General features: G+C 46.4%; 1 protein-coding gene across 5 annotated transcripts in view; it reads left to right on the top strand.

Moving 5' to 3' along the window:
- Positions 1–22,279, top strand: part of MDGA1 (MAM domain containing glycosylphosphatidylinositol anchor 1) — a 506,987-nt gene that overhangs the window by 292,015 nt on the left and 192,693 nt on the right. For all 5 annotated transcript variants that reach the window (XM_029592906.1, XM_029592908.1, XM_029592909.1 and 2 more), the window contains one exon: positions 19,605–19,628. In XM_029592906.1, the coding sequence (XP_029448766.1) occupies positions 19,605–19,628 (24 nt within the window). The remainder of the gene's footprint in view (positions 1–19,604; positions 19,629–22,279) is intronic.

Genomic DNA, 22,279 nt, shown 5'->3' with positions numbered 1-22,279 from the left:
CGGAGAATCTGGATCTTGCTGGTGGCTGGGAATAGTGCAGAGGGGAGGGATCCTGTCATCACTGAATGGTTATACCAGCTGGTGAGTCTCAGGATGCACGGCTATTGGGTATCTAGGACCTTCACTGCAATGGCTGGAGCTGGGTGGGAAGGCTGTAAAGCTGAGAGTGTGTGTGTGCGTGGGCAGCTGGGGGTGGGGGTTGGGGGTGGTGTTGGAGATGAAGGCAGGTGGTGCCATAGGGCACAAGAGACCTTCTCTGATTGAACTGGAAGAAAAGGAAATTATTCCTTTCATAGCGAGCCATTTGCTGCTCATGTGTGAACACGACATGTGCTTCAGAGCCTTCACCAGAATCCAGAAATCTGCTCTGGCTAGTGCCGTATCCGCCACGACATCCCTGCGCCTCCGTTTCCAGCAGTCCACGAAAGGATTCAAGATCTCCTACACGGAAACCTCATATCAGAAAGGAAATAGCTTCAGGACCTGAATGTAATCTGCACTGAAGGGCCTGAAAAGCAGAATAGGAATCACATAGATAAATAAGGGAGCAACTGATCTAGGCTCGTGCTGGAACTTGAATCCATGAGTTTGCTATAAAATAGCAGAGTTACATATCCCTATAGGCCACACAACAAAGCCAGGACTGGCTCACCATGCCCCTGCTGACCTGACACCAGCTGCTAGTCCTACTGTTATCTCTTCTCTTTCCCCATAAAACATTACTGAAGGTGACTAGTGTGGAAGCGCTCAAACCGGCCCTTAGGCTGCCCCCATCCACTCCCCCAGCCATTGACTCTACATGACAGAGATTTCCGTGCACTGCTTCTAATGTATGTGAGTCTATCTCTTCCATATTCACTGGGGATATTTCGGAAACCCATCTGACTAGGCGGGGCCTGAGGACCGCTTTGAGCACCACTTCACTAGTGGCTCCGATATTGTCACGGCCACGCTGGCCAGTCATGGGGTAAACCTCCAGGACAACAGCGGACTGGAGCCAAGGGACAGGTCTTCTGCTGGCCCGACCACCCCTCAGGTTCTGGTGGCCAGCAAGACTCAGGCTGGAGGTGCACCAGGGATAAGAAGACATCCATTGAGGCAATGACTTATGAGGAGAGATTGAAGAACCTAAATATGTAGACCCTGGAGGAGAGGAGGAGCAGGGGTGATATGATACAGACTTTCAGATACTTGAAAGGTTTTGACGATCCAAGGTCAACAACAAACCTTTTCCGTTGGAAAAAAATCAGTAGAACTAGGGGTCACGATTTGAAACTCCAGGAGGAAGACTCAGAACCAATGTCAGGAAGTATTTCTTCACGGAAAGGGTGGTGGATGCCTGGAATGCCCTTCCAAAGGAAGTGGTGAAGACTAAAACTGTGAAGGATTTCAAAGGGGCGTGGGATAAACACTGTGGATCCATAAAGAATAGAGGATGTGAATGAAGAGAAGAACCATGGGAGTGGCTTACTGGAATTGGTGGCAACTACCTGGTAATTACTACCCTTACTCAATAAGCCTTTGCACGGTTAATGCAACTCCAACATTGCTCTCTGCTTCAACGGCAAGGGGAAATGTGGAAAAGAGGATTTGCATTCAGATAACAACCAACAAGGACTGAACTTCACAATCTGGGTAAACAAATAAACGTGGGGGTAGCTTGCTTATTACGGCAGTTACTACCCTAAACCAATTAAGCCTGATACTTCACTTTGAATGTATATACAGCGTTGCTCTCTGCTTCAACGGCAGGGGGAAATGTGGAAAAGAGGATTTATATTCAGACAACATCCAACAAGGCATTGATCTGTGCAGTCTGAATAAACAAGCATCGGGGTAACTTGCTTGATGTGGCGGTTACTACCCTTAACCATTAAGCCTTATGCTCACCTTTGATGCAACTCCAGCATTACTCTCTGCATCAATGACAGGGGGTGGCAGGAAATTTGAATAAAACAGTTACCAACAAGGGCCCAGAATTTGGTGATCAGTGAAACAGGTTAAGTATGGGAAAATAAGTGTGGGAGCTTGCTGGGTAAACTGGATGAGCCAATTGGTCTTTTTCTGCCATCATTTTCTATGTTTCTGTGTTTCTATGACTACCTGCTGGGACAGACAGGAAGGGCACTCACGACCAAACACACAAAGACAGGGGTGCCTCACAAGCCAGACAGGCAAACGGACAAACAGAACAAACCCCACAGACTAAACAGGACCAAAACCAAGGCTAAACAAGGTGAAAGAACAGAAGGGCCAAAACTAGGGTTGCCAACTGGCTCCAGATTTTCAGGACAGGTTGATCCAGTCCTGGTTTTACTTCCCTGCTCGCAGGGACTTATAGTCTTGCTTTTCTTAGGGAATGCAATAGAGAAATCAGAATAAGTCCCAGCATGCAATGGGGTAAAACCAGGACTGGATCAACCTGTCCTGAAAATCTGGAGCCAGTTGGCAACCCTGAGCGAGGCCCCTGCCGGCAGGAGGGCCACACTGCAGCCAGAAGCCTGTCGGAGAGTGCCTGGTGTTTTTCTTTGCGGTTGGGGAGGTGATAGTGGGTGCTGTGTGTTCTTCACCAAAACACCCTTATCGTATCCCTGAATGTGCCCTGTTGGGTAGCTGTAGTGGGCTTTAAGCTTCACTGTTCCTCCTTCCCTCCCACCCACCATGGATCTGCAGGGTCTGGCTGGCGTTACGTGCTCCCATCACACTTATTTACAATATCTGTAACCACATTGGTGCTGAGAAGACTTTTATTGGAGTAAAAACAAAAAAGCCGATTCCCTGTGGATTTTTACTGTGCATGAGCCTTGCAGGCCTCCGAGATCCCTCCTGCAGACGTCTCTGCAGATCTGAGAGAGGCAGCGAGTTTTCATGTCATTCACATATGAAGATGGTTACTTGCATGAAGAATGTAGTTCTTTGAGTATAAAACGTGCCTTTTCTCTCAGAGCTACAGCAGTGTCTGAAGAATGGCTCTCTGAGGCCTTCGCAGACACTGGATCTGTCCATTGGGTTTAGATGTCTCCGGATGCCTGACCTGCTGAATGGCGAGGGACAGCACACTACTATGTCATGAGGATCAGGGCTGTGAATAATAAAGAGACACTGAGGAGAGACACCTAAACGAATGATAAAGAGACATTGAGGAGGGACACCTAAACGAATGATAAAGAGACATTGAGGAGGGACACCTAAACGAATGATAAAGAGACACTGAGGAGGGACACCTGACTGCATGATAAAGAGACCCTGAGGAGGGACACCTGACCATATGATAAAGAGACACTGAGGAGGGATATCTAACCGAATGATAAAGAGACACTGAGGAGGGACACCTGACCGAATGATAAAGAGACACTGAGGAGGGACACCTGACCATATGATAAAGAGACACTGAGGAGGGATATCTAACCGAATGATAAAGAGACACTGAGGAGGGACACCTGACCGAATGATAAAGAGACACTGAGGAGGGACACCTGACCGAATGATAAAGAGACACTGAGGAGAGACACCTAAACGAATGATAAAGAAACACTGAGGAGAGACACCTGACTGAATGATAGAGACACTGAGGATGGGCACCTAAACGAATGATAAAGAGACACTGAGGAGGGACAACTGACCAAATGATAAAGAGACACTGAGGAGGGACACCTGACCGAATGATAAAGAGACACTGAGGAGGGACACCTGACCGAATGATAAAGAAACACTGAGGAGGGACACCTAAACGAATGATAAAGAGACACTGAGGAGGGACACCTAAACGAATGATAAAGAGACACTGAGGAGAGACACCTGACTGAATGATAAAGAGACACTGAGGAGGGACACCTGACCGTGCCCTGGGGGTGGAGCAGCTTCCTGCAGACGGCGGCGGGAAGGAGAAGCCATGCAAAGCATCCTGACCTCCAGGATGGAGCTCAGAGTAACATGATAACATATTAGAGGATGACAGACAAGGACCAAGTGGTCCATCTAGTTTGCCCAGTTGTCGCCGTCTCTGATTTTCTGAGCGTATAAATTTCTGTGCTTAACCCGACTTCCAGCTCCCCTTCCATGTCTTTTAGCCCTGTTCCTACCATTGTCCTCTATAAATTCTGCTACAGAGCTGGCCATCCCTGGTAGGAAATTCATCTTTCTCATTGGTGTTAAAAGCTTCAGGTCTAATCCGGTACTGAGACTCCCTCCCGTGTCTTGCTACCAAGTTTTCTAATAATCCAAACAGCTGCCAGAACTAGTGAGGCCGTTGTCGGAAACATCTGGCCACCCCCTGTTCATTCATTGCTGTGAGGGCTCCTGGCGCGGCCGTACCGCTGATGCTAGGGTTGCAACGTCATTCTCTGAGCCCGAACAGTGCATGCAGGCGCCATGATGATCCGTGTTGGATGTCTTGTGATTGTAGTGCGGGCAGCGCTTGCAGCCAACGGCTTCCTTCTCCTGCACGGTGAGACAAGGGTCGCAGCAAAATCAAAAGCCAGAATTCTGATGGGAAGGAGGGGACAACTGAGGGCATTATAGAAACTTGGGACCAAGCACCCAACATTGAAAAAATAATAAAACACACACAGGCCGAACACAGCGGACTGAGGAGCTACTGGATACAAGGAGATAAGAGAAAGATGGCTGAGACCCCCAGATGACAGCGGCCGAGCAGGAAGTACTGGGCAGGTCTGGAAAGGTTTCTAGGCTTTTCCACAGCTTTCTCAGAATACCGCCCGTGTCGTCACCGCCGGATGATGTCACGCACGAGTGCAGCTGCCTTATCCTGCTGTCCTCGAGGATTCTCTCTGTACTTTGGGTGTCTCTGGGTATTCTTCTCCTGAGCTCTGTCTTCAGCCTTTTGTGTTGTACTCATACTTAATGTGTTTTAAGGTGTTGCTGTCTCCTCCCCCTAGGGCTCTCTTCAACTCCTGGTTTTGTTTTCATACTTTGGGAGTCTTGGGTATTCCTGTCTCCTCTATCAAGGTCTCTTTTCAGCTGTTTGTACTGTATTCATACTTTGGATGTCTCAGGATCCTGGAGTCTCTTCGGCTAAAGTCTCTCTAGCTCTTTATGCTGTATGCATGCTTTGGATGTCTCAGGATGTCGAAGTCTCCTCCCCTAAGGTTTCTTGTCAGCTCTTTGTGCTGTATTCATACTTTGGATGTCTCAAGATGTTGCAGTCTCCTCTACTGAAGTATCTACATTTTTTGTGCTGTATTCTTACTTTGGAAGTCTCAGGGTGTTGCTATCTCCTTCCGAGGTCTGTCTTCAGCTCTTTGTGCTGTATTCATACTTTGGATGTCTCAGGATGATGCAGTCTCCTCCCCAGAGGTTTCTTGTCAACTCTTTGTGCTGTATTCATACTTTGGATATCTCAGGATGCTGCAGTCTCTTTGGCTAAAGTTTCTCTAGCTCTTTGTGCTGTATTCATACTTTGGATGTCTCAGGATGTCGAAGTCTCCTCCCCTAAGGTTTCTTGTCAGCTCTTTGTGCTGTATTCATACTTTGGATGTCTCAGGGTGTTGCTATCTCCTTCCGAGGTCTGTCTTCAGCTCTTTGTGCTGTCTGCATACTTTGGATGTCTCAGGATCTTGAAGTCTCCTCCCCTGAGGATTCTTGTCAGCTCTTTGTGCTGTATTCATACTTTGGATGTCTCGGGATGTCGCAGTCTCCTCCCCTGAGCTTTCTCTCCAGCTCTTTGTGCTGTATTCATACTTTGGATGTCTCAGGATGTTGCAGTCTCCTCCCCTGAGGTTTCTCTCCAGCTCTTTGTGCTGTATTCATACTTTGGATATCTCAGGATGCTGCAGTCTCTTTGGCTAAAGTTTCTCTAGCTCTTTGTGCTGTATTCATACTTTGGATGTCTCAGGGTGTTGCTATCTCCTTCCGAGGTCTGTCTTCAGCTCTTTGTGCTGTCTGCATACTTTGGATGTCTCAGGATCTTGAAGTCTCCTCCCCTGAGGATTCTTGTCAGCTCTTTGTGCTGTATTCATACTTTGGATGTCTCGGGATGTTGCAGTCTCCTCCCCTGAGCTTTTTCTCCAGCTCTTTGTGCTGTATTCATACTTTGGATGTCTCGGGATGTCGCAGTCTCCTCCCCTGAGGTTTCTCTCCTGCTCTTTGTGCTGTATTCATACTTTGGATGTCTCGGGATGTCGCAGTCTCCTCCCCTGAGCTTTCTCTCCAGCTCTTTGTGCTGTATTCATACTTTGGATGTCTCAGGATGTTGCAGTCTCCTCCCCTGAGGTTTCTCTCCAGCTCTTTGTGCTGTATTCATACTTTGGATATCTCAGGATGCTGCAGTCTCTTTGGCTAAAGTTTCTCTAGCTCTTTGTGCTGTATTCATACTTTGGATGTCTCAGGGTGTTGCTATCTCCTTCCGAGGTCTGTCTTCAGCTCTTTGTGCTGTCTGCATACTTTGGATGTCTCAGGATCTTGAAGTCTCCTCCCCTGAGGATTCTTGTCAGCTCTTTGTGCTGTATTCATACTTTGGATGTCTCGGGATGTCGCAGTCTCCTCCCCTGAGCTTTTTCTCCAGCTCTTTGTGCTGTATTCATACTTTGGATGTCTCGGGATGTCGCAGTCTCCTCCCCTGAGGTTTCTCTCCTGCTCTTTGTGCTGTATTCATACTTTGGATGTCTCGGGATGTCGCAGTCTCCTCCCCTGAGCTTTCTCTCCAGCTCTTTGTGCTGTATTCATACTTTGGATGTCTCGGGATGTCGCAGTCTCCTCCCCTGAGCTTTCTCTCCAGCTCTTTGTGCTGTATTCATACTTTGGATGTCTCGGGATGTCGCAGTCTCCTCCCCTGAGGTTTCTCTCCTGCTCTTTGTGCTGTATTCATACTTTGGATGTCTCGGGATGTCGCAGTCTCCTCCCCTGAGGTTTCTCTCCTGCTCTTTGTGCTGTATTCATACTTTGGATGTCTCGGGATGTCGCAGTCTCCTCCCCTGAGCTTTCTCTCCAGCTCTTTGTGCTGTATTCATACTTTGGATGTCTCGGGATGTCGCAGTCTCCTCCCCTGAGCTTTCTCTCCAGCTCTTTGTGCTGTATTCATACTTTGGATGTCTCGGGATGTCGCAGTCTCCTCCCCTGAGGTTTCTCTCCTGCTCTTTGTGCTGTATTCATACTTTGGATGTCTCGGGATGTCGCAGTCTCCTCCCCTGAGGTTTCTCTCCTGCTCTTTGTGCTGTATTCATACTTTGGATGTCTCGGGATGTCTCAGTCTCCTCCCCTGAGGTTTCTCTCCTGCTCTTTGTGCTGTATTCATACTTTGGATGTCTCGGGATGTCGCAGTCTCCTCCCCTGAGGTTTCTCTCCTGCTCTTTGTGCTGTATTCATACTTTGGATGACTCGGGATGTCACAGTCTCCTCTCGTTGGGGTCTCTCTTCAGCAATCCATGCTGCTTTCTTATGTCTAAACATTAGGGAGTGTAATTTTGTGACTTTGTGAGTAACTCATGCAGCAGGTACTCCTATAAATTACTCAGATTTTTAAAGCAAATTTACACGCATAAGTTCCCTTTGAAAATTATCTGATATTATGGGAAGGAACTCGGCTGCAGGAAGTTGCACCCGCTCTTTGTAGGGCATAACTTGTCCGTAGTAATCCCCTGGAGCTTCGCCTATTTGTTAACAGATATTTTTTATTATTTATACTTTTTATATGTAATTTTCCAAGAAGGCAGCTACAAATACATTGTACTGTATTCTAACCTCAGTTGAATATGATTGCAGAGAGAATTGCACAGAAAAGAAAAGAACAGTAAGAGATCCTGACCCAGTCACCCCTCACATCTTCCTAGAAAAGCCCACAATAATGTCCAACCTCAAAAATGAATGCCTTATATCTATTCCCTGCCATGTCCAGTACAGGCCTCATATCTGGTCGCAACTGTCTGTCCTGTCCTGCAATTTTTCTAGCCTAGCTATCTCTGCAAGTTTCATATCCCAAACAATGGCTCCTAACATTTTATTTAATTTCATTTTATTTTATTTTATTATTATTATTATTATTATTATAACTATTACTATTATATAATTTATATTTGTATTATTTGTTTTAATGTTTATTGTTCCATGTACACCATGCCCATGGTATTTCGAATTCTGGTTTTATGTAAACCGAAGCGATATGTACTTGTACATGATCTTCGGTATATAAAAGCTTTTAAATAAATAAATAAATAAATAAATAACTAACAGACCACGTGCATGGCCTTCCCTTGGCCTTCGCAAGCAGGTATCCCTGGTTCCCACGTGTAACTTGTTGAGCACGCCTTTACAACCGTGGCCCCTGCCCCTTGGGTAAGGGCTCCGGGCAGGGTTCCCAGGAGGCAGTGCACGTGTGGTGAAAGCCAAGCCCTGGCACAAGCACTCCCCCGTCTCACAGCCCTGCCAACTCTCCACCGTCTATTCTGCCAGCACCTCCGGAGCAAAGCCAGGCCGCGCTGCAGGAGTTCACTTCTGCTTGGCCTTGCACTTTGCAAACATGGCTCATAAAATATGCAAGTAGCGCAGCTGAGGATCCCAGCTCCTGTGGACAGCAGCCTGCCTCTCTCAGCTCACCCGCTGTCAGCCTGGCAGGTGCCGCTTGCTCCGCACTATTTCTTTACTGCCAGGATTTGCAAGGTGTGCAGTTTGGGGTTTTAGGAATTTTAGTAGTTTTCAGCGAAAAAACAAAGCTCGCCCATCTCTTTTAACCCTTTCTCTCGGGTGTGTCACGGGCTAGTTGGGACCATCTCCTCCAGGATGGGATGTGACCATGTCTACAGATGTTCCTTATTCTCTGCCCGAACGCCCAACGCATCTAGTCTTCACATCTGTAAAGTGTAAATATACCACACTGAAAATGAGGTCTGCCATGTTACCGGAGGGCAGTGTGAGGCAGCTGTCGCTCTAAGCCTCTAAGCACTCTCTGTCTCCCGAAGTTTGCATGGTCTTTGCTACCAGGTGCCCTCTGACCCAGATGCTACATTAAGCAGCGACAGTCAGACAGCTTTCTTTCCTCCTGCTGCTCGCTTGTTACTGCCTGTCTGAGGACCAGGGCAGAAGTAGTGCACTGAGCCTGCAAGGCAGCCTGCGGGCATCAGGTCGGGCACAGCACATCTTTTCCCCATCTGCAGCATCTGAAAGGGAAAAAGTTTCACCAGACTTAAAATGTACAAGTGAGCGTTCCTGCTGAAAGCACCGCTGAGCTTTTGTACCCCTAAAGCATGAAACGTAAGAAACGGGTAAAGCTCACCTTTGCTCACCCGACTCTCTCTCCTGAGCACTTACCAGGAGGTAACTCTCCCAGATATTTTCCAGGCTCCCTCTCTCCCAAGCCCTGACCAGGTACTCTCTTCTGAGAATTCATCAGGCAGTCTCATGGGCACTCGCTTAGTAATCTCACTTCTGGAAACTCCCCAAGCACTCTCTCTCACCAGGCAGTCACTATACAGTGTCACTGACACTCCTCAGGCAGTCCCTCTCCTGAGCACTCACCAGACAAGCTCGCTGGCATTCAACAAGCAGTCAGCATGTAGTCTCCTAAGCATTTCTCAGGCAGACTCACTGGCACTCACCAAGCACGCTTCTCTCCGGGACACTGGGGTGCAGAAATCCAAAGGAACAATAGATGATGGGGAGGAGGTACTGATGCACACCAACCTGGAGAAAGACCCTGGTGTGATGGCGAAAGAGGGTAACAAGGCAGTGGCCAGAGCCAGAAGGATGCAGGGGTGCATGGGCGGAGATATTACCAGTAGAAAAAAGGCGATAATAGCTCTGTAGAGATTTTTATAAAGAGACCTCAGCATGAGCATTGTGTCCAGTTCTGGAGGCTCTGCCTTCAGAAGGATATAGACAGAGCGGAGGCAGTCCTGGTGCAGAGTCTGGCCCATGAGCTCTAGGAGATGAGATTTATGGTCTTAAACATATACACCCTAGAGCAGAAGTTCTCCACTCTGGTCCTTAAGGGTTTTCAGGATAAGTAAGCTGTGCAAATTGGCCTCATACATAGAGGGGGCTGTTTGCAGCTCTGGCTGAGAAACCCTGTCAGAGAGGAGGAGGGACACGATAAATGCTTTAAAGTTCCTCAACTGGAACATTCTCAACAGTCTGCCTAACTGGCAGTATATGTATCTTATTCTCAACCTGCACACAAACCCAGGTGACTTTCAAATACAAGAAACCCACGGACAGTTTGTGAGAACATTGCTTTATCATACTGCTAAAAGTCTGACACGTTGCTAAAAATAGCAGAAAGTACATGCATTACCCCTACATGATGCTAAACGATAGTGTAGCATCTCTGCATGCGCTTATATGGTAATAAATGATAGTGTAAAGTCTGTGCATACCCCTACATCAGAGCTTTCCAAACTGTGTGTCGGGACACGTTAGTGTGTCGCCTGCAGTGTGCAGGTGTGTCGCGCAAGCCCGGTCAACTCTGATGCGAGTTGGGCTTTTTTTTTTTTCTAGAGATTCATTTCTTTTTTCAGTTTATGGGTTGCTTATTATTGGGTGATTTTTGCTGTCAATCGCGTTTTTTTTGGGGGGCTTGGTGGGTGGAACGAGCCCAGCCATCCTTGCATTGGCTGCTGCTGCCGATGAGGCCTGGCCATGAGGAGTACTGACTGCAAGCAGCAGTGTCTGGTGATCATGGAAGGGAGTGAAGCACTTAACTGGCAACAATCAAAAAGACGAGGTACATGAGTGTGGGGGCCAGACATGTGCTGGGGGGAGAGAGATGAGTGAGTGGGGGGCAAACGTGCTGGGGGGACAGACATGTGCTTGAGGGGGAGAGATATGAGTGTGTGGGGGCCAGACGTGCTGGGGGGAGGAGAGAGATGAGTGTGTGGGGGACAGACAATTTGTTTTATTATTATTTCTCATAAATTATAACAATAACATGAATCTTGGAATATTATTTATTTATTTTATTTATTTATTTAACATTTTTTCTATACCGACCTTCAAGGTTGAATACCATATCAGGTCGGTTTACATCGAACAGGGGTAGATCAGTATAACGTAACATAACATAAGGAGCAAATTTTGTGGTAAGAGACAAGAGCAGAGAAGCAAAAAGTTACATAATAACAAGGACCTTGAACTTGGAAGCTGGTTCAGCTGGAAAAAGAGAAGCCTTAAGAAGGTATTAAATTAAGTACATTGTGATATGTCCAAACTAGTAAATGAGGTGAATATTGGCGGGGCGAAGTTCCATATTCAAAAGCTGAGTAGTTATCTAGTGAAAGTTTGATGGATCAGGGAAGGCTTGTAAGAAGAGCCAAGTTTTGAGTTTTTTTTTAAATGTAGTTAGGCACGGTTCCATTCTGAGTTCTGAGGGGAGGTTGTTCCAGATGGATGGACCTGCTGTAGAAAAAGCTCGGTCCCTGGTAGAGATGAGTCGTGTGGCTTTAGATGGTGGGGCTTGTAGAGTTCCTTTGTAGGTTTCTCTCATTGGTCTGTTGGAAGTGTGGAGTTTGAGTGGGAATTCGAGGTCGAGATGGAGGAGGTTATGAATTGATTTGTGGATTAGAGTTAGCGATTTGTGTAGAGCCCTGTAACTGACTGGTAACCAGTGTAGATTACGGAGGATGGGCGTAATATGGTCTCTCTGGTTGGTGCTTGTCAAAATTCTTGCTGCTGCGTTCTGTATCATCTGTAAGGGCTTGGTTGTAGAGCTTGGTAGGCCGGTGAGGAGAGCGCTGCAGTAGTCAATTTTGGCAAATATTAGAGATTGGAGAACAGTCCTAAAGTCATGAAAATATAGGAGAGGTTTGAGTCTTTTTAACACCTGAAGTCTGTAGAAGCACTCTTTAGTTGTGGTTTTGATCATATTCTTTAGGTTAAGACGGTTGTCTATAATTACTCCAAGGTCTCTCACATGAGAGTGGGTGAGAAGGTGTTTGTGATGAATCTGAGATGAGAGGTTTTCTTGGTTGGAGGGAATGAATAGGAGTTCAGTCTTAGATGCATTGATGACCAGATTTAGACTGTTGAGGAGATTAGTGATGGCTTGTAAGCTGTTGTTCCAGAGTGCGAGGGATTTGTTAATAGATTCTGTTATGGGAATCAAAATCTGAACATCGTCTGCGTAGATGTAGTGAATGAGGTTAAGACTAGTTAACAGTTGGCAAAGGGGAAGGAGGTAGATATTGAAAAGGGTAGGTGATAGGGATGAACCTTGTGGTACGCCAAGAGCGGAATTTGTAGATGGTGATTCCTTATTGTTGATTTTGACTTTAAAACTCCTGTTACTGAGGAACGACTTGAACCAATTGTGGACTGTTCCCGAGATGCCTATGTCTGAAAGGCGATTCAAGAGGATGAAGTGGTTGACGGTGTCGAAAGCCGCCGAGATGTCTAGAAGGATTAGGAGAAAGGAGTGTCCTTTGTCTAGCCCCATAATAATATGTTATAATATTATATGTTTTTAATATAAATTTAAGGTTTTCATGAGATAGGTTGTGTCGTGAAACATTTTATTTATGTATATATTTAAGGAAACATACATAAATTGTCGAAATATGTTTCGTTCATTTAACCTTTAACCTCTGGTTTACTAGTAGACTGAATTACCGTGTCGTGAAATTATGTTTGTCTAAAAAGTGTGTCACCAACATGAAAAGTTTGGAAAGCTCTGCCCTACATGATGCTAAACGATAGTGTAGCATCTCTGCATGCGCCTATATGGTAATAAATGATAGTGTAAAGTCTGTATATGGTAATAAATGATAGTGTAAAGTCTGTGCATGCCCCTACATGATGCTAAACGATAGTGTAGTATCTCTGCATGCGCCTATATGGTAATAAATGATAGTGTAAAGTCTGTGCATACCCCTACATGATGCTAAACGATAGTGTACAGCAGAGCGTCTCAAGCCTATCCGGGGTTTTCAGGATATCCACAATGAATATGTATTAGATAAAATTTGCATATACTGAGTCTCTGATATGCAAATTTATTGTATGCATATGCATTGTGGATATTCTGAAAAGCTGACTGGCTGTGGGTTCCCCAGGACAGGTTTCTGAATCCCCGGTGTAGAGTCTGTGCATACCCTTATAAAATGTTAATTGATAGTGCAAGTCTTTGACTACCCTTACATGGTGTTAAACAGTGGCGAAAGGTCTGTGTGTACGTTTATACAGTGCTAAACGATAGTGTAAAGTCTGTGGGTGTCCTTACACATATTAAACACTGGTGTAAAATGTGCACATTAGCTTCATCCCAACTCTGTATGGACATTTTTGAAAATGGAATGTGCACTCGTATTTTGGATTATTTCTTCGTAAGCCTCCATTCCAGGAGAGCTATTAAAGTGTGGACAGAGACATACACCAAGAAGGAGTTCTATTATATTACCTTTCATAAATATTTCTTTAATACAATACCTCATACTAAGAGGAAGGCACGGTTGAGGGAGGCATTGACTCCGTCTCCCTTGCTGACAATATCTCAGCCGCAGATATCCTCCTTCTTTAGGTCAGCAGTTGATGTGTTACCGGAGGACATAGCCGCTGCGGAGGTTGCATTGGAGCGAGAAGCGACACTGCTGGCTGAAGAAATCTGATTAAGCCCCGGTGCTCTAATACTCCTTCCCCGTCATATATAAACCTTATGAATCCCGTGGATCCCCCTGCAATGGAGGGGAGCCTTGGTGATGTAACCAAAGGAAAATACGAGGAGTGGAGACCTAGTTGTGGGGGGAGAAGGGGTCTCAAGAGATAATTTTGCCTCAGAAACCTACAGAGATTGTGTTAGATTTATTATGGTCAGCGATTAAATCTTTAGAGTTGGCAATTATAAATATGACTCAAAATAATACAAGTTTTCAACATAAAGTTATTAATTTGGAGAGCTCTGTATTAATGAGTAAAAATAATTTGGAAATATGTGAGACGTTTAGAAAAGGTGGAGGTTATTCCAAAAATCTGGTTAAATCTGAGTTAGGAATTCATAGAGAATTCGTTGAAATATGCAAATTTGAGGGTTTTGAATTTCCAGGTACTGAAAGTAATACCTGCAATAGATATGTTTAAAGAGTATTTGCACTATGTATTGAAAATGCCTCAGCAATCTTTACCAGCTTTTGTGAAAGTATATTATTTACCTATAAAATCTAGGATAACCAATCAGGTGGGAAACTTGCAGCCTGAGAGTTCTATGAACTTGACTGAGGGTATTAGAAACATCAGTAGATTCAGATGTACCTACTAGAGCAAGGCTCATTGTTTCTTTTTTATTTCCAACTGAGAGAGAGACTGTTTTGCGATTGTTTCTGAGACATAGGTTACAAAATTTTCATGGCCAACAAATATGGAGATACCCAGACTTAGCAAGAATAACCCAAACTAGAAGAAAGGAGATTGAGATCAGAAGAGATTGCCAGGGGAGATAGATTTTGGCTAAGATTTCCATGCAGATGCGAAGTAAACTATTTGGAACATAAGTTTGTTTTTGATGAGGTTACCCAACTCCAGGCATTTTTGGAATCCCATCCCCCAGTAAACAGAGAGGTTGGATAAGAGCAAAAGTGACAGCAGCTGTAGTCTCTTGATTGCTGGTGAGGGGGTTCTATTAATTCCCCATTATAGTTTTTCTTTTTCTTTTTTCTGAAACTCGCTCAATTAAACTTAGCTCTTTCTGGATTTCCTTGATAATATTAGTTTCCATAGTGATGTACTACTGCTTTATCTGTATACAATTAGAATAACAGTTGTTTGTTATAATTTTAGAAATGCATAAATAATAAAAAAAGGAGCTGGATCTCCTCTCTGTGGGAGCATTAGCTTCAGGATCTGGCATCTCTGACCCCCCACCACCAGCAGCCCAAGGGCCCCAGAGCTCAGCTGAGGATCTGCAGGACACACGGAGCCAATACTTGGGCTCTTAGCTGTTGAAAATACCCATGACCCTAACGAAATGGAGAATACCTGAGACAAGATGCTGCCGAGCCACAAGATATGAGACTCATCCGATCCTGTAGCACTACTGAGGCTCTCTGATTCTGGGCTGAGAGGGTTAATTGCACTTTGTGTTCAGGGGCTGATTGTAAATTCAAGTCCATTTGCAGCTCGCTGAAATATTCAGGCCACAGCGCCGCTGACAACTATTTTTTTTAACCTTATTATTCAGAAATGTTATAGTGGGCCTTTTAGCTAACTGTAAAAGATTAATTCTGCTCTTTTTTGTAGCATACAGCCTAAATTGAATATCCTTAACAATTACATTATAAAAAGAGCAATGTTGGGAGAGAGAGAGGATGAAAGGGACAGAAGGATCCTTTCTGTCTGGTCCTCTGGGAAGCACAGAACAGCAGTCACGTGCTGGGCAGAGGCCCCACAGATTGTAAACCAGGGTGTTAGTGCTCCAGGCAGCTCCCTAGTGTGATCTCTACCTTGTTCCGTGTCTAACCAGCCTCCAAAAGCTCCTCTTCCTGCTGGCAGATGAAGCCGTTAGTGCCGTGCTGTTTCTCCAAAAACCATTTACTCACCTGCCAATGCTATTAGGTTATTTGTGGAGGAAGCTGGGATGGGTGGATGGGGGGTGTGTGGAGGGCGAGGGGCTGGGCTTGATTGTGTTAAACTTCTTGATGTTATGTAAGATGCTTTGATAGTCATGAAAGTTGGGGAATTAAATTAAATGCATTCAAGGCCAAGATATGATGGAGCAATCACTCTGGCCTTTTCTCTCAGGGTTTAATGGTTATACCATGAGTGGTAGCCAAAGCGCATTTTTCAAACTCTTCCAGGGTCGGAATGGAGATCCAGATCTGCCAAGCATGGCCTAGACTAGGGGGCAGCCGTAGTGCATGGTTCACGTATGAGACACTAGACTGGGGCTTTGTACTTCTTACTTTTCCCCTTTTTATTTATACATGAGTAACAGAAATTGGCTGGCTACCCCAGGGAATAGCCTAGAATGTGATACAATCTCATTAAAACATGTGCAGATTCCTAAGCAACATGGGAAACGTACTTCAGAAGGCCACTGACATTCCTGGAAACATAGTCTTCTGAACTACGTCTCCCATAATATCTTTCTGTATGAAAATAAACATGAGAGAGCAGAAGATTGAGAACTGCCAGGTAGACACTTTACCACGGAAAGAGTAAGAGACCGAGTGTCAGGGCTGGCTGAAGGACAGGACAAGCCTTCTCCTTCCTCCTTAATGCCAGAAGCATATGAGCAGACAGCCAAGTCGCCCAGAGCTTCTACGAGGCTCCTCTTATTCATTTATTCAAACTATATAAACTGCCTATCAGCATTACTACGCGGTTTCCATAATCACATCCATAAAATTTCACAATAACATAAAAACAATACAATATAACAAATAAAAGATAAATTAGCCAATAAAACAACATTGATGACCAATAAAACAATAAAATATGATTGTAGACTGAATGAAAACCTGCTGGGTCCGTCCCCAGCTGTAATATCAATGCAAGATTTAAAGCTTGCTGAACAAAAATGTTTTTACCATCTGCCTAAATTTTGGTACACATTTTCAACTTTAAGACATGGTGATAAAGAACTGCACACTGTCGGGCCTTGTACATAAAATAAAAAGCCCCCTGACTTTTCTAAACGAACTACTTCAAAAGATGGAATCCCTAACAGAATATGAATGCTCTGTTGAATGGTTCACCTCCTGCCTCCCTCATCTCCTCATGCTATTGGCTGCAGCCTCCCTCCCCACCGCATTGCACAACAGGCCTTAACAGCCAAACAAACTCAAACTGGGCACTTCTTCATACTTCTGGCTCCCGTCCATGGTCAGAGAGTGACAGTGCTGGGCCTTCTTCATACTTCTAGATTCCATCCATGGTCAGAGAATGACAGTGCTGGGCACTTCTTCATACTTCTGGCTCCCGTCCATGGTCAAAGAGTGACAGTGCTGGGCCTTCTTCATACTTCTAGATTCCATCCATGGTCAGAGAGTGACAGTGCTGGGCCTTCTTCATACTTCTGGCTCCCGTCCATGGTCAGAGAGTGACAGTGCTGGGCCTTCTTCATACTTCTAGATTCCATCCATGGTCAGAGAGTGACAGTGCTGGGCCTTCTTCATACTTCTGGCTCCCATCCATGGTCAGAGAGTGAAAGTGCTGGGCCTTCTTCATACTTCTGGCTCCCATCCATGGTCAGAGAGTGACAGTGCTGGGCCTTCTTCATACTTCTAGCTCCCATCCATGGTGAGAGAGTGACAGTGTTAGGTACTTCTTCATACTTCTAAGTCCCATCCATGGTCAGAGAGTGACAGTGCTGGGCCTTCTTCATACTTCTGGCTCCCATCCATGGTCAGAGAGTGACAGTGTTAGGCTCTTCTTCATACTTCTACTCTCCCATCCATAGTGACAGTGCTGGGCCTTCTTCATACTTCGGCTCCCGTCCATGGTCAGGAGTGACAGTGCTGGGCCTTCTTCATACTTCTAGATTCCATCCATGGTCAGAGAGTGACAGTGTGTGGGCCTCTTCATACTTCTGGCTCCCATCCATGGTCAGAGAGTGAAAGTGCTGGGCCTTCTTCATACTTCTGGCTCCCATCCATGGTCAGAGAGTGACAGTGCTGGGCCTTCTTCATACTTCTAGCTCCCATGCATAGTCAGAGAGTGACAGTGTTAGGCACTTCTTCATACTTCTAGCTCCCATCCATGGTCAGAGAGTGACAGTGTTAGGCACTTCTTCATACTTCTAGCTCCCATCCATGGTCAGAGAGTGACAGTGTTAGGCTCTTCTTCATACTTCTAGCTCCCATCCATAGTGAGAGAGTGACAGTGTTAGGCACTTCTTCATACTTCTAGCTCCCATCCATGGTCAGAGAGTGACAGTGTTAGGCACTTCTTCATACTTCTAGCTCCCATCCATGGTCAGAGAGTGACAGGGTTAGGCACTTCTTCATACTTCTAGCTCCCATCCATGGTCAGAGCTGGACAGAAGTATATATTTATTTTATTTTATTTATTTAAGGTTTTTATATACCGGCATTCATGATAGAATCACATGATGTTGGTTTACAATTAACAGGGGGAGTGGGTGAAACAAGAACATGGAACGAGTGCAAAGAAACCATGAAGTTACAATAAAACAAGGCTGTTCAAACTGGGAGAAGAGGGAAAGCTAGAGAGAATTATCAGAATGAGGTGTAATTATTTACAGTATATACGATATTCTGAAGTGTCTGACTGAAGATAATGTTGATTTGAGATTTAGGCAGGGTTTGGAAAGGCTTGTTTAAATAACCAAGTCTTAAGCCTTTTTCTGAAAGTTGGGAGGCAGGGCTCCTGTCGCAGATCCGGAGGAATGGAATTCCATATCAGTGTATATATATATATTTATTATTTTTATTTATTTATTTAGCATTTTTTATATACCGATTTTCCAGTAACAGAATTACTAATCAAGTCGGTTTACATTTTAAACAATAACATGACAGGAGGATGTCTTACAATAAACAGGAAGATTGAACTTGGATAAATAATTGGGGTTAACAACATAAAGCTACATCTTTAGACTTATATACAAGTATATATACAAGTGACCATTGCCATTTAAAAAATGGCAGACCGAAGCCCAGATACCTAGGGGACATTCTGGAGTCTACTCTACCACCTTGGAATCTATGGTACTAGCCTGGGTTGGGCATTGGGAGTCAGGGACAAAAAGATCTGAGGGGGCTGATGCGGATAATTTTTTTCAAAAGGGACAGAGTTTGCAAGGAATGTATTACTTTTTAATTTTTTCATGTTTGATGCCTCATTGAGTGCTGGGGCAGGGGAAGTGATACAGCCTTCCAGGGCATTTACAGAGACTGGGGGATGGAGGGATGGGGAGCAGTGTTTGGGCCCCTCAGGCCCTGTAAGGAGAGCCCCGTTAACTTCCTTACGCGCCCAGGTGAAGCTGGCTGCACCGCTTCTGGAGGATTATTACCTCTTCAGGTGCAGCTAACTTTAGATGAAATTATGCAGCTTCTGAATTTTGGGCAAGCTGCATCATTTGATTTACATGATATTGCCTAGATATTAGCTGATTTTCCTGCATTTGCATGCAAATGAGCTCATTACTGTCCCAGGGTTTTTTAAGGGGGCGACAGTGGGCGACATTTAAAATACCGCACGTTATTGCTGTGCTAAGGCCTTTATTGCACGGTAATCTACTGTTTATCGTGCAGTAAAGCCCTGAAGCAGCTTAGTAAATCACCTGTGACAGGGCAATACCTGGTGGTACCTGAATGTGACTCATCTTCAGCCACCATGAGCTGAATCTTAAAAGCAAAATCAGCCAGGCCAGTAAGGGAGTCAGTAGCCATTTCCAGACAGCTTGGTGCTCCGCTCCTCCTTGCCAGGCTCTGTGTCGTGTGCGGGTACTGAGCCGGTCCCCGGTTTTACGTGTGTTTATAAGAAGAGGAAGCCTGCACATCAGTAGGCAGGAGTGGCTCAGCGTGTCCCTGATGACCTGGCGCTCTGGGGTCAGCAGTTCCTCTCAGGGTGTAGCGGGAACGTAAGATCTTACCCTCTGTGAGATCTCCTCCATCCTCACCAAATGCTTCTCAATGACTTTGTTTTTCCCTTTTCTGCACGGAGAAACCCTTACACTGTGCTTTTTGCTTTTTTTTTCTGTCTTTCAGCGGTCAATTATCCCAGCCCATCAGGTAAGAACCGAATTAATTTTGCCTTTTTCTGTCAGCCCTTTATAAGTCTCACCAGTAGAAGGGAGGTAAAGGGAGGCTTCCCCCTGGGGTGCGGCCACGCAGTGAAAATAGATGGGGAATTAACCCCTTAATTCGCCAGGTAGAACAATTCAGCTGGGCAAAGAAAGGGGCGACTGCAGAGATGTTCCCGCTGTGCACGTACGACTTAGCTGCCAAATCTTCCCTGGCCTTCTTTAGGCAAGGTTGCAGCCGAAGACCTGGCTGCTCAGAGGCTTTTGAAATTTCGCCCTGGCGCTCGGATTCAAGGACTTGGTTGTCTTGGCCAGGCCGCAGCTTTTGGAAAGTCGACTCCTCTCTGTGGGGCCGATGCAATTATGTTCACTAAAAGCAGGCGCTGACTTTTCAGCTAGAACCATGAGCATTGACAATCACGCGGGTTTTCCCCTGTTATTATACCTGCCCCCACACACCCAGGGCTAGCGCATCCAAATAGGCAAACTAGGCGGGCGCCTAGGGCGATAGCCATTAGGGGGCGGTAATGAGCAGCCATAGGGGGCCACGAGCAGTGCCCATCCCATTCACAGCCGAGAGGAGTAGAAACCCAGCGGGCCGCAAGCAGCAACCATCCTAATAACGGCCGAGAGAAGCAGAGATTCGGCGGGGCACGAGTGACGCCTCTGTGTGTGTGTGTGAGAGAGTGAGGGAGAGGGACTGTGTGTGTGTACGAGAGAGCAATGGTGTTAGTGAGAGAGAGGGAGGGAGCCTGGGTAAGGGTGCGTGTGTGTGTGTGTGTGTGAGTGAGTGAGTGAGAGGGACTGTGTGTGTGTACGAGAGAGCAATGGTGTTAGTGAGAGAGAGGGAGGGAGCCTGGGTAAGGGTGCGTGTGTGTGTGTGTGTGTGTGAGTGAGTGAGAGGGACTGTGTGTGTGTACGAGAGAGCAATGGTGTTAGTGAGAGAGAGGGAGGGAGCCTGGGTAAGGGTGCGTGTGTGTGTGTGTGTGTGTGTGAGTGAGTGAGAGGGACTGTGTGTGTACGAGAGAGCAAGGGTGTTAGTGAGAGAGAGGGAGGGAGCCTGTGTAAGGGTGCATGTGTGTGTGTGTGTGTGAGTGAGTGAGAGGGACTGTGTGTGTGTACGAGAGAGCAATGGTGTTAGTGAGAGAGAGGGAGGGAGCCTGGGTAAGGGTGCGTTGGTGTGTGTGTGTGAGTGAGTGAGAGGGACTGTGTGTGTGTACGAGAGAGCAATGGTGTTAGTGAGAGAGAGGGAGGGAGGGTGGGTAAGGGTGCGTGTGTGTGTGTGTGTGTGTGAGTGAGTGAGAGGGACTGTGTGTGTGTACGAGAGAGCAATGGTGTTAGTGAGAGAGAGGGAGGGAGCCTGGGTAAGGGTGCATGTGTGTGTGTGTGAGTGAGTGAGAGGGACTGTGTGTGTGTACGAGAGAGCAATGGTGTTAGTGAGAGAGAGGGAGGGAGCCTGGGTAAGGGTGTGTGTGTGTGAATGTCACAAGGAACCTAAGTGTGTGTAAGAGAGGGGGCCTGTCTGAGTGAATGAGGTTAGGAGCCAACAGGGGGAGGTAGGCAGGCGCAAGGCAGAAGGTTCTCCTAGGGCACCTAATCACTTGCACCGGCCCTGCACACAGTTAGCCCAGCCAGGGTCCACAGACCACAGCTCCTTCCAGAGCCTGCTATATGAGCATTCTGGGTCTGGCCACTAGGTGTCACTATTCTGCAATGACTGGTGCGCCACAGGATCCCCAGGTAGCAGAAGTGAACCTAGGCCTCTCGCATGGCAGCAGACAGCACTGCCCCTGAGACCCTCGCCCCCCCCCCCCCCCCCCCCCCAATCTGGTGCCGAATCCGGTCCAGCAGTACGTTACTCACTGTAAATACTAATCCAGGTCTGAGTGCAGCAGGTTGCTTGACCGGTACTTCCTTTCAGAGTCCAAGCATTCCCCTGTGGCAGCAGAGCTTGACCTTACCCTCTGGCTCCACCAGGCAGCCCTCAGCCAGTAAGCCGACAGGACACTGGCCCTTTCCTTGCAAGCCAAATCCTTGAGGATGGGCTAACAGAAGTCTGAGGGTGCCTCATTCTAAGCCACTCTCTGGCCTCACAAGCAGCGAACTGGTCTCTGACCCGGGGCACTCTGGTTCAAAACCCACCACAGTACCTTTTTTGTCCCAACACTGGGCAGAATTATCACCTTCAACCCCCCCCCCACCCCCTGCACCGTACCTTCAAACACTGCCACTCTCTACGCCAGGCCTTCAGATACCTCCACCCCACTACACCACAGCCTTCCCGTTGCTGACAGCTGCTTCAGAGCTGCACAAATAAGCTACAGTCAGCCATAGCAGGAGAGAAGTGGTGTTTAACAGGCTGGGCTCCCCATATTAATCCACTTAAACTGGAGAGATGAAGGTCAGCAGGGAAGCTGCAGGTGGAGACATTCATGAGTGGCTTGGAGAGCTCAGGATGGCGAGGTCTGAGTGCAGGCGCAAACTCTTGACAGGATTATGGAAGCAGTGTTTGCTTTCCAAGTTGTTCGGAGATTTAGAGGATACAAGGGGGGGAGGGGGAGAGTATGCCCACGATTTGGGGGCCCTTTCCAGTCACACAGGCCAATGCAATACTGTGCGCTGGCCACATCACACAGCCCA

The sequence above is a fragment of the Rhinatrema bivittatum genome, chromosome 3, assembly GCF_901001135.1.
Source record: "Rhinatrema bivittatum chromosome 3, aRhiBiv1.1, whole genome shotgun sequence".
NCBI lineage: Eukaryota > Metazoa > Chordata > Amphibia > Gymnophiona > Rhinatrematidae > Rhinatrema > Rhinatrema bivittatum.
This window is presented reverse-complemented; position numbering and strand designations above follow the sequence as displayed.